A 13,085-nucleotide genomic window follows, 5' to 3' on the forward strand; every position below is an offset into this window, starting at 1 on the left:
GAAAGGGGGAAAGGACAAAAAATAAAGGTTTAAAAAAAAAAAAAAAAAAAGACGAATAAATAGATGTGGAAAAAGGTGTATTCAAAGAGCATACCTACATTACCTACCTAAAGTTATGTAAAAAGTCGGTATAGGTTATGTACCTAATACCTACGAGTATACATAACTATACAAATCTATTAATTAACGTAACATTGTGACAAATACAGTGATTTCTGATGTTAGATGAAGTAAGATCAATGCGAAGAAGGAAATCTTTTTATAGCCCCCACAATTATACTAATATTGACTTATTTGATCATCTTCTATTCTGCCTTTCAGATCCAAGACTCTTCGTTTGGAGGTGGCAGCAGCTCTGATGAAGAAGATCATGTACATTCAGGAAGACATCATCTCTATATTCAACAGCAGAACAGCCTCATCAATCTACTCCTCTTATACTAATATTGACTTATTTGATCATCTTCTATTCTGCCTTTCAGATCCAAGACTCTTCGTTTGGAGGTGGTAGCAGCTCTGATGAAGAAGATCATGTACATTCAGGAAGACATCATCTCTATATTCAACAGCAGAACAGCCTCATCAATCTACTCCTCTACATTGGACTCTGTATTATATCATTAGGACTTATCATATCATTTGTAGGCACAGGCGAAAAAGGTTTCAAAACGAATGAGCTCAGGCTGATAGGACCTTGTCTGTTATTAGTAGGAAGTATCTTCTGTGGCCTGAGAGTTTTATTTTGTTTTTGTAGAGTAAACAGTAAGTTCTGTATGAAAAAGTCCAACCATCATCACCAACAATTTATCAAAGCTCATCAATCCAAACAAGCTAAAATTATCAGCAATCAAATTCAACCAAACAAAGAATCATCTCAACATCATGTAGGACTAATAGACGACAAGGCTGGTTCTAATCTAGAGTTTTATAAATTCTTACCTTTCCACAACAGAACAAACGAATTTGTTAGTGAACCCATGACAAAATCTAGTGATTTCGATGGTAGAAAAAGAGTTTCGATCATTCCGCCAAGTAAATCACAATCATCCGAACTTAATAAAACGTTGATGTTTAATCCAAATCAATTAATACCTTACCCAGTACCAGCACCGGTGCCAGTAAGATTACCAAAAACAGTTCCAATTCCGTCTCCTTCCTCAGGGAATGATAAAAAACAGGAAGAAAGTACAAATCTAATAGATTTAAACTATTCCGCAAGCATGCATGATCTCTTGAGCTTGTCTAGTATAGAAGAAGACATGGAAGGAAATGCTGAAAACATAGATAGGATAAGTATCAATAGTGTAACTATGAAACAGCTAAAGTCCACTATAATTACATTAGACAATAATGATAGTAGTGGTATTGAATATAGCAATGTTATTAACAATTCTTTTGAGGATTTGAATTATAACGAGCATAATCTTCCACTCACGGGGGTTGATTTAAATCGAATTGAGAGTAATGATTTTAGTGTAATTAATTCTGATATCATTCATAATTCTTCTTGTGATAAAAAATGTGATAACGATAGATATGAAAAGAAAAATGATATTGAATTAAATCAATTAACAAATCACGACAGGAGTCTATCATCACCTTTTAAGAATGACTACACTGTCAATAATCTAAGTGAAGATACAATAGTTCATAATATTAGTGATGATAGTAAAATTGAGAACTTGAAAATATTAAATCAATTAACAAATCACGACAGGAGTCTATCATCACCCTTTAAGAATGACTACACTGTCAATAATCTAAGTGAAGATACAATAGCTCATAATATTAGTGATGATAGTAAAATTGAGAACTTGAAAAAAAGTGAACAAGGGAGACAAAATGATTCAAGGGACGATTGTAAAAATACAAAAACGAATTTAACAAGTCAAAGCAATGAGAATAACGCTGAAAGCATTGAAAAATCCAAGAGTAATGAGAGCATAACAAAGAAACCAATTCGAGAGACTATAACTTTGAATGCAAAACAAAATGAAATCCATCGCAATACAAATTTCATTGACAACAGTTCATCCAAAATACAAGATAACAGAGAGAGTAAATTGACTTATAGCAAAGATACTAAACTTAATAGCTTAGTCGATAAAGTAAGTAAATCTAATAATGTAAACAACAATATAAAAACAAATTCTATCATGAAAGACTCAAAAACAAATCAAAACAAAGGTACCAAACTTAATCTATTAGATAGTAAAGATCTAAAAACAGTTTTGAATAGAAACAATATGAAAAATGCTAAATCCACGATTGTAAATAAAAAAGTCAACTTTTCAACAACACCAAACAGTAAAAACTCAATAGAACTGATTGAAACCCATAAAAAATACAATAAAAGTGACTGTATAAGTTTAAATGATAACACAGATAGTATTATCAGTTCCAATAACCTTCAAACAAATGAAGACGAATTAGTTCTAAGTCCGTTGAATTTGAAGTCCTCATCAAAATCTTGAAAATTACTCATGATGTCTTCTGGAAAGCACAATTGTATGGGTGACTTAAACCTTATATTGGGAATAAAGGGAGAACGGGCTCTAGTCTTGATTTTAAATCATTACATGAAAGTAAAATCGAAAAATCAAATCAAGAATAATAATAAACTGAATATTAAACAAATTAGGTAGGTACATAAGTACTGATCGAATAAACTACGGGCTAAATAATTCCCGGAGGGACGGGCCCAGCTTGTTAACCTTTGAAAAGTTTCCTCGACTTTTTGGTTGTATTTTAGGGAGGATAAGGGGGAATATTGCTGTATTGTGTATTTAAGTTACTTTATATTCTCTTTTTGGTCCAATATTAGAGAGAATTTCTCGACTTTTTTGGTTTTATTTTAGGGAGGATAAGGGGGAATATTGCTGTATTGTGTATTTAAGTTACTTTATATTCTCTTTTTGGTCCAATATTAGAGAGAATTCACAGGAACTAGGAACTAGTGATGCCCTTTCTTGAAAACAGGTCGTATGAATGGCAAACAAATGTCGAACATGTATGTTGTCAAACATGTATGTTTTCCACCGCTGTTCAAACACATCCACGAGCAAGCTCTATTTACAAGGAGCTATGAAATCATCCTCGACTTTTTTGGTTTTATTTTAGGGAGGATAAGGGGGGAATATTGCTGTATCGTGTATTTAAGTTACTTTATATTCTACTCTTTTTGGTCCAATATTAGAGAGAATTCACAGGAAATAGGAACTAGTGATGCCCTTTCTTGAAAACAGGTCGTATGAATGGCAAACAAATGTCGACCATGTATATGTTGTCAAACATGTATGTTTTCCACCGCTGTTCAAACACATCCACGAGCAAGCTCTATTTACAAGGAGCTATGAAATCATCAATGGAAAAACAAAAGTGAACCGATGCCATGGACAGGGAAAAGCAAACAGATACGTTAAGGCCGGTCAAAGGGGGGTTAAACCGGCCCCATTTGTCTCGGCCGGAGCGGAGGCCCCGGGCTCCACAAAGGGGCTCAGAACCACCAGTCTGTTTCAAAGGGGTTCACTTTCGTTATCCAACTTATGCTCACTGGAACGAGTTGCGTGAATATTTATCCAGTAGGTATGAACTTTTTCAAGTCACCTTTAAGTATCAACTCCATACCCGGTGAATTAATCATGGGCATGATACACTATTGATACACCCTAGGAATGTATCACACATAGCTGACTCAAAACCCACCGTGTATGGATAAATGAAACTGTCAGAAGACATGACTGTAATTGCGTTCGAAATGCGCTCTACCCCGTAGGTCCTTCTAAAGAGAGCTTTCTTGTGGATGTGTCCTTTTTGCGTCAAACCTCTCGTTTGATGTGAATTTCAGCAACAAAAAATGACTGAATGCTGCTACAATACAATGATCAGAAGTGTTAATGTACTTTATTAAACTGAGGGTGAGGAAGTTCATCTTAAAGAGGAAATCTACAAGTTGCTAATTAAAGGAGGGACAGTTTTACAGGCCTTGAATCGACAATGCCATGAGCGCATCTTTCCAAACTCATTAGTATACAAAACATATCATAATCAATATTTATTTTAAGTAAGATGTACTTCAGGTTAATTACTTTTTAGAAATTTTATAAAATTAATAATGCCCAAATAAAACTTGATCGAATGATTAAAAATAGAACTGGGAGGACTTCCGAATTTGATGTGAATTTTAGCAACAAAAAATCACTGAATGCTGCTACAATGATCAGAATACTTTATTAAACTGAGGAAGTTCATTTTAAAAAGGAAATCTACAAGTTGCTAATTAAAGGAGGGACAGTTTTACAGGCCTTGAATCGACAATGCCATGAGCACATCTTTCCAAACTCATTAGTATACAAAACATGAAAAAGTAAAAAAATGTAGAAGTTGAACCTCATTGGTATCTTCACTAATCTTGGCACCTACAAATCTGCCAATCAAAAGTTTGTCGAAGACATAATTAGAGAGAGATAGGGTTCACGAACAAAGAAGTCAACAGGTTTCAGCAACAGAACGGTCGAACTCTGTGTGAATGGATTGGAAGGTCTTTTCTCATTCTATCTATGAAATGTGGAAAGTAGGTCTATCAACATACATCCATATAGCCTGACGTTACCTAATTACTTTTTAGAAATTTTATAAAATTAATAATGCCCAAATAAAACTTGATCGAATGATTAAAAATAGAACTGGGAGGACTTCCGAGAAAAGCAAGTATGAAGGTACAAATTGTTTGTGAAAATTTTGCAACCTAATACCTAGCAAGAAACTTGACACCCCGAGGTATGAATCTTCGTTTTATAATTACCAAATTGATTTGGAAACCACGGTATAGCTTCTAGTAGATCTCAGGTGGCGTTAGAAACGGAGAACAATATTGAATTGGACTTGGACTTAAATAAGATTCTAAATCTCACAGCCCATTCCATCTTAATAACAATATAAACCGACTTGACCGACAAAATCTTTGACTTACAAAACATATCATAATCAATATTTATTTTAAGTAAGATGTACTTCAGGTTAATTACTTTTTAGAAATTTTATAAAATTAATAGTGCCCAAATAAAACTTGATCGAATGATTAAAAATAGAACTGGGAGGACTTCCGAGAAAAGCAAGTATATGAAGGTACAAATTGTTTGTGAAAATTTTGCAACCTAATAGCAAGAAACTTGACACCCCGAGGTATGAATCTTCGTTTTATAATTACCAAATTGATTTGAAAACCACGGTATAGCTTCTAGTAGATCTCAGGTGGCGTTAGAAACGAAGAACAATATTGAATTAGACTTGGACTTAAATAAGATTCTAACCGCCGTATGTATGAAATCTAAAGATAAACTTTAGTTTAACTTGAAATGAAAATCTTGCCAAATTTCATGAAATCTAGCCAGTTATCTCAAGAAATGACATGAAATTGGCAACATTGTTCGTCTTAAGTTAAACTAAAGTTTAACTTTGGCTTTCATACATACGACGGTAAATCTCACAGCCCATTCCATCTTAATAACAATATAAACCGACTTGACCGACAAAATCTTTGCAAGAAACTTGACGCCCCGAGGTATGAATCTTCGTTTTATAATTACCAAATTGATTTGAAAACCACGGTATAGCTTCTAGTAGATCTCAGGTGGCGTTAGAAACGGAGAACAATATTGAATTGGACTTGGACTTAAATAAGATTCTAAATCTCACAGCCCATTCCATCTTAATAACAATATAAACCGACTTGACCGACAAAATCTTTGACTAATGACAATATTAAAAGTTATAGAGAACAATATTCAATGAATTAGACTTGGACTTAAATAAGATTCTAAATCTCACAGCCCATTCCATCTTAATAACAATATAAACCGACTTGACCGACAAAATCTTTGACTAATGACAATATTAAAAGTTATAAATCCCTTTTTGACTGATTTCCAAATGTATAAAAAAAACAGAGAAGACTCTTCAATAAATATTATAAGGTTTTTAATAGTTCTTTTTATAGCCGCTTGCCGTGTCTGCGTAGGCTTATTACAGAGAAGACTCTTCAATAAATATTATAAGGTTTTTAATAGTTCTTTTTATAGCCGCTTGCCGTGTCTGCGTAGGCTTATTAATTTTCCATGGCCTCTCATATGATCTCATCTGATATGTTGTTATTAATAAGAATCAATTAATTCATGCATTAAATCATTGTCTAGCATGTCTGCAGCAGACGTTGTTCTTAAGCTTTGATTGATCATTATCAATTCATTTTGTCCGTGATCCTGAGCGACCTTGAGTGTAACGTTTCTAAGATTGATAACATCAAGCGACGTGGGCTCTAGCGTTCCTTCAGAGAAAAATCATCTACTTCAGAAAAGACATCGCATCGTGAAAGACTACACCAGTAGGGGGAGTGTATGTTGAGGAAAATTGATTGAACGAATTTGAATTAGGCTGTAAGAAAGGTTTTCACAAATTTCATTCCTTGATTATTAAACATCGCTAAATTAAATGACTTGACTTGGTCTCGAACCACCAACCACAACAAGGTTGGGTCATCGACAGAAAATTGTAAACATCAATCATATATCCCAAGATATCGACCCATCAAATGGGTTGTACAATTATCAAACCCCATGAGATAACGTTCTAGTTCTTCACTATCCGATTCTCACACACTTTATCAGCTTGTAGTTGGAAGTCAATTAAAGAAGGTGAAGGACCGATATGGTAGAAATTCTAGGTCTCAGGGAAACCAACGCAAACCTATAAACATCGCTAAATTAAATGACTTGACTTGGTCTCGAACCACCAACCACAACAAGGTTTGGGTCATCGACAGAAAATTGTAAACATCAATCATATATCCCAAGATATCGACCCATCAAATGGGTTGTACAATTGTCAAACCCCATGAGATAACGTTCTAGTTCTTCACTATCCGATTCTCACACATCCCAAGATATCGACCCATCAAATGGGTTGTACAATTGTCAAACCCCATGAGATAACGTTCTAGTTCTTCACTATCCGATTCTCACACACCTTATCAGCTTGTAGTTGGAAGTCAATTAAAGAAGGTGAAGGACCGATATGGTAGAAATTCTAGGTCTCAGGGAAACCAACGCAAACCTATAATGTTCAAGCCTCTTCACTGTCGCCCAGAGGTCAGGTTTAGACATAAAAATACCTATTCCATGTTTCAATTTCAATAATAAATTTCAGGGACAAAAGAGGTCTGACCTTATAAAACAGACAAATAAAATATCCTCAGACCTACTAAGACCTACAGAATTATGAAAGTTATTATCGGAATAGACAGAAAGGTAATTATCAATTAACAAATCTGATACATTTAATCACGACAGTTGTGTTCTTGCTTTCTGATTCAATTCAATTCCAGTAATCTGCGAGGTCAATACCCAATGTTGTGTTGATTTTCAATAATTCATAATATATAACTCAATATTTTCTCTATTCTAAAATCAAAAAATGAGATTGATAACATCAAGCGACGTGGGATCTATCGTTCCTTCAGAGAAAAATCATCTACTTCAGAAAAGACATCGCATCGTGAAACGTGAAAGACTGCACCAGTAGTGGGAGAGTGTATGTTGAGGAAAATTGATTGAAGGAATTTGAACTAGGCTGTAAGAAAGGTTTTCACAAATTTCATTCCTTGATTATTAAACACCACGATCGAATAAACTACGGGCTAAAAAATTCCCGGAGGGACGGGCCCAGCTTGTTATTATACTGTTGTAATATTAAAGGAAGGACGGACTAATAAAAATGAGGAAGTCAGTCAGATTGACTTTTGATGGTATTGTCATTTTGTATTTGTTGTAAATAAAATGAGACCCATTTAAACTGTTGGCATCATAGGACTTTTTAGCCTTAGCCGACAATAGAAATAAGGCATATCAAATAAATAAAAGATAAACGATGGAAGGCTTCAGGCAGTTTGCATAATACAAAACTTTGTAAATCTTAAATTCATAAGCATTGTGCTCGTGAGAGAGTAAAACGAAAGCGCCATATTAATACATATTACATAATAAGAAAAAGGCGGGGCCTTTATTATTTCATTTTTTTAGGACTTAAAAAATGCAAACATTTTGAAGGAAAAAAAAATAATACTGTAATAAGTGCTCTATAATAATGGGGTAATTTTCTATCATAAAAAAATATGAAATAAAAAGTATTATTAGTTTTCTTGGAAATATATTTTGTGTTAAGTACCATAAAAAAATAATTTAATATAGTTCATGCCCAGACTCTTCGCCTTATAAACTTTTAACTGATTTCATTTCGTTTTCCAACCTCGAAGCTCAATCCTTCAATATTAAGCTCAATCCGGCCATTTATTACAGACGGAATGAGATTGATTAATTTGTCTGGCAGACGAGAGTGAACCTTGCCATGATGATTTCATTTGGACTGAGTGTTCAGTCTACGAAAAAGCAGTCGGCTCAGGTTTTAGAGAGCTTTCCAAAGGATGAATATTTCGTTGTCATATAAAAAAGAAAAATAATAAGTAATCACAAATGGAATATTCTAGGAGCAATACAGTTATTAAAATGATTCGGAATGCCTCCTAAATCCATAGCTGAGAAGGGCAACTATTTGTATTGAAGCTTGTATTTTTTTCTATTTGTATGTATGTAAGTTGTATGTATGTAAGAAAATTCAGGTAATTTTTCCCCCCAAATTTACATTTATATGTGCTCTAGACTCCAAGAGGAAAGTGCCCCTAGTAAAATATCTCCAATCAAGGAAAGAGTGGGATAAGAAACAGACCTACACGTTCAAGATGTATTGACTCAGGAGTACTTACACCAATAAGTAGGTACTCCTGAGGATTTATAATTTTGATCCCATCTCCAGACAAAAATAAAAGACAACTGTGTACGTTTTAAAACTTCTTATTTGTACGGAATCCCACGGATAAAAAAGATTTACTTTTAATATCTAATTACAGAATATACTCAGAGAGAAGTACTCGGGCGTACAGATATAGCTCTGGCCACTACGAGACCTATAGGGTATAATTAGAAAATCATAAAAGAATAACCAGTGATTACTTATTCAAAATGGCTACTGAATAATGCTTGGACTGATTATAATATTATAAAGTACTCGCAAACAAAAAGAAATTCCACAGCTATGGGCTATGAGTAGACAAGTTACATCCATAAAAACTTGGGAGCAGAAAAAGTTTAATAGAATGTTGTAATCTCTTGTGGCTGTAAATAACAATACAAAATATACACAAAACAAACAAGTTTGCATCCAACCGAGGTAAACAGCCAATGGGGAGAAGTGCAATGATTGCTCCGATTCTTCAGAATAAATCAAAAGTTACCACTCTAAATATGCAGAAGACTGCGGAGAACTTGATAGACAACGAAAAACTATTCAATAAGTTATGAGGTAGGTTTCTAAGGAGTGAGTGAGGACTGAGGATAGTAACACTGATAATGATAAATTAATCTAATGAAAAATATAAAATTCAACATTTAACAACACATTTACAAGTGATTAACAATACAATATTCAGAAAAGTTATCTTGTTTTAGTTTTGATCTTGACGAATATTAAGGAGAAGTGGACAAAATTATAAGCAAGCATGCAAACTCAGATTTCGCTAAAACCCCTTTCCAGGCAGTAAGTAAGTTTCTAATATTGCCGTCTGGACTGGAATTGTCCTGTCCGTTTGAAGTAACTTGATGGGAACACTGAGAATCTTACTGCCTAGGAAAAGCAGGTTGAAAATCCCACGAGAGGAATAATAGCACAAGAAAAGGGGAAAAGCATAAAAGAAGGCACTCAAACTAAAATTTACCAGTGGCGGTGATGGGGGAAGGAAAAATGGGAACGACTTTTACTTGCCTGACGCACCTGTTTATATTGCTCCTCGTAGCTCCACGTCTGTTGGGATGAGTTCGAGGACTCGGATGAATGCGACCCCTCCGAGGAAGTCCGGTGTACGGGGGGGTTCTGATAGGTGCTGGACGGGGGGAGGTAGGCGGGATGGGAGAAGGGGTAGGGCATGGGGAGGGAGAAGGGAGGGGGAGGTACCATCGAGGCGGCACTGAGGCGATGAGCGTCCGGATGGGAGTGGCGGTCCACGCGGTCCTCGTCCTGGGGAAGAAAATGTCGGGGAGTTAATCACTTGACTTTTGGGAAGATTTTGTAACAAAACACGCGGAGTTTTTCTTGTGGAATCATACGTGTAACCCAGTTTTCCGTAAGAATTAGTCAATTCCAGTCCAGGATTCTACAATCTTCAGGCACACTCCATTTGTCAAGGGTCTATAGGTTTTCCTTGCCCTTGGGATCCATTTAGTTTGAAGAAACCATTTACTGATGAAAATTTGTAATGGGAATTGGTCTCTAGCTAACTCAGAAATAGGTATACGAGTATGCGAATATGCGTAAACTTGTAAAATACGTACGCACAAAGCCTCAATTGAAAGAACTAGAAGGTACACTAGAGTAGGTACATTATGAAAACACAAGGTGTTTTTCTTGTGGAATCGTGTAACCCAGTTTTCCGTAAGAATTAGTCAATTCCAGTCCAGGATTCTACAATCTTCAGGCACACTCTATTTGTCAAGGGTCTAGGTTTTCCTTGCCCTTGGGATCCATTTAGTTTGAAGAAACCATTTACTGATGAAAATTTGTAATGGGAATTGTTCTCTAGCTAACTCAGAAATAGGTATACGAGTATGCGAATATGCGTAAACTTGTAAAATACGTACGCACAAAGCCTCAATTGAAAGAACTAGAAGGTACACTAGAGTAGGTACATTATGACCGTACACAAAAAGCCCAAAATTGGGTTAGGCTAATACGAATCTACGAAATGTGATGGACAAGATTATTTACCTGTATTTTTTGCAGACTGATATGATGGGAAGAGCTAACTCAGAAATAGGTATATATGCGTAACCTTGTAAAATACGTACGCACACAAAGCCTCAATTGAAAGAACTAGAAGGTACACTAGAGTAGGTACATTATGGACGGTACACAAAAAGTCCAAAATTGGGTTAGGCTAATACGAATCTACGAAATGTGATGGACAAGATTATTTACCTGTATTTTTTGCAGACTGATATGATGGGAATCACCATCCACACTGTCAGCATCCCCCAAATCTGGATCAGCATCGCTCAAGTCATTGTGAGACTAAAATCAAAAGAAAATTTACAAGTCAGCACACAAGATAACGAAATCATAAACAAGAAAGCAGAAATTGTAAGTAATAAAAGCATAACTTGAATAATTTTAAATTACTGGTATCTATACCTCGGATATTTGCGTCAACTTCCGAAATAGTTGTCAACTAGGCGATATGGTATTGCAGATAAAATCTGGTTACTTAATCCCGAATGAGTGAGTAGAAACTCATAAAAAATGAAATTCAGGAAGATATCATTTCTAGGAAATGAGAACCCCTTAAACTGAAATTGCCATCATTGAGGATACCTGCCTCGGGCAATCTTAGTCCTGATGATGGTATCCGCTTCCAATAGCAGCGCCATAAGAGGAGTGTTCCACTGAACCAAGAGATCCTGAAGTATCTGTAAAGAAGTATCTAGCAAGAAAGATACTATGTCTAAAGAGAAGAAATTCCCAGTTTGAACAACATTAATTTTATTTTATATTCTCCCTGGAAAAATTATTAGCTTGGATACGCGCGTGTGACTTTCTGGCATCTTAAAGTTATGATTATATGACTATGTAGGTACTTTCTGGTATAATTATTATGACAGAAATAATTACGAAAAGGTACAGGTACCTACGTCATCTCGTGGAGTGAATTAACCCTTGGAGGAAAGTAAATTAAGGAGGTAAATTCTTTGTTTATAAACATTAGGGACATGGAAGGAACCCAGATATTGTTTCTTTGCATCCAAGGGGTTTCAACCCCCCCAATCTTCCCAATACAGTGAGATAGATGCCATGCCTATCTCACGGACACAGAAAGCAAAGCAATAAGTAGGTACAAGACGAAGATAAGAAAGAGGCACCTTAGAAAACTAGCTTTAAACTCTTTTGTGATCCCCGGTAAAAATAACAAGAATGTAATAATGCTGACATTTTTGCAATTAAGGTAGGTTTTCTATCCTATCGAAATAATTATATGTAGATCACATCTTGTCCAGAATGCCCAGCAGTCAAAGGCCCAACGTGGAGTTAGCGCGAAATTTCAAGAAATTGAAAAATAAAGAAAATGAAAGAAATAAGAAACTACCAAGAAATTTCTCTGAAATATCACCCCTGCTTACAGAGTTACCTCATTGACAATGATCTCAATTAATTTCTTACCTGAAATCTTTCCATGTTTCTGTTTCACAGGGGAAAGCAACCTCTGCATGGACCGGAGAACGAAGGCTAACCTCGCCATCTGAAGATTTGGAACGCACGTGTAAAGTCAAACAAACCGAGGCTCATCGACGATGGATGAAACGAAATCGGGTAAGGCACAAACTATGAGTGTTTTTTTTTTTTTTAATGACGAATAAATAGATGTGGAAAAAGGTGTATCCAAAGAGTATACCTACATTACCTACCTAAAGTTATGTAAAAAGTCTATACTATACGAGTAGGTTATGTACCTAATACCTACGAGTATACATAACTATACAAATCTATTTAACGTAACATTGTGACAAATACAGTGATTTCTGATGTGGTATAGGTTATGTACCTAATACCTACGAGTATACATAACTATACAAATCTATTAATTAACGTAACATTGTGACAAATACAGTGATTTCTGATGTTAGATGAAGTAAGATCAATGCGAAGAAGGAAATCTTTTTATAGCCCCCACAATGACTTATTTGATCATCTTCTATTCTGCCTTTCAGATCCAAGACTCTTCGTTTGGAGGTGGCAGCAGCTCTGATGAAGAAGATCATATTCATTCAGGAAGACATCATCTCTATATTCAACAGCAGAACAGCCTCATCAATCTACTCCTCTACATTGGACTTTGTATTATATCATTAGGACTTATCATATCATTTGTAGGCACAGGCGAAAAAGGTTTCAAAACGAATGAGCTCAGGCTGATAGGACCTTCCCGGTGA

At 35.4% G+C, this 13,085-nt stretch overlaps 1 protein-coding gene across 1 annotated transcript in view; it reads left to right on the forward strand.

Moving 5' to 3' along the window:
* The window catches only part of LOC103505857, a 17,024-nt gene extending 3,939 nt beyond the window's left edge, over window positions 1–13,085 (forward strand). The window contains exons 2-3 of the mRNA XM_017442601.2: window positions 12,346–12,465; window positions 12,864–13,085. Coding sequence (XP_017298090.2) covers window positions 12,346–12,465; window positions 12,864–13,085 — 342 coding nt within the window. The remainder of the gene's footprint in view (window positions 1–12,345; window positions 12,466–12,863) is intronic.

The sequence above is a fragment of the Diaphorina citri genome, unplaced genomic scaffold (assembly GCF_000475195.1).
Source record: "Diaphorina citri unplaced genomic scaffold, Diaci psyllid genome assembly version 1.1 scaffold200, whole genome shotgun sequence".
Taxonomy (NCBI): domain Eukaryota; kingdom Metazoa; phylum Arthropoda; class Insecta; order Hemiptera; family Psyllidae; genus Diaphorina; species Diaphorina citri.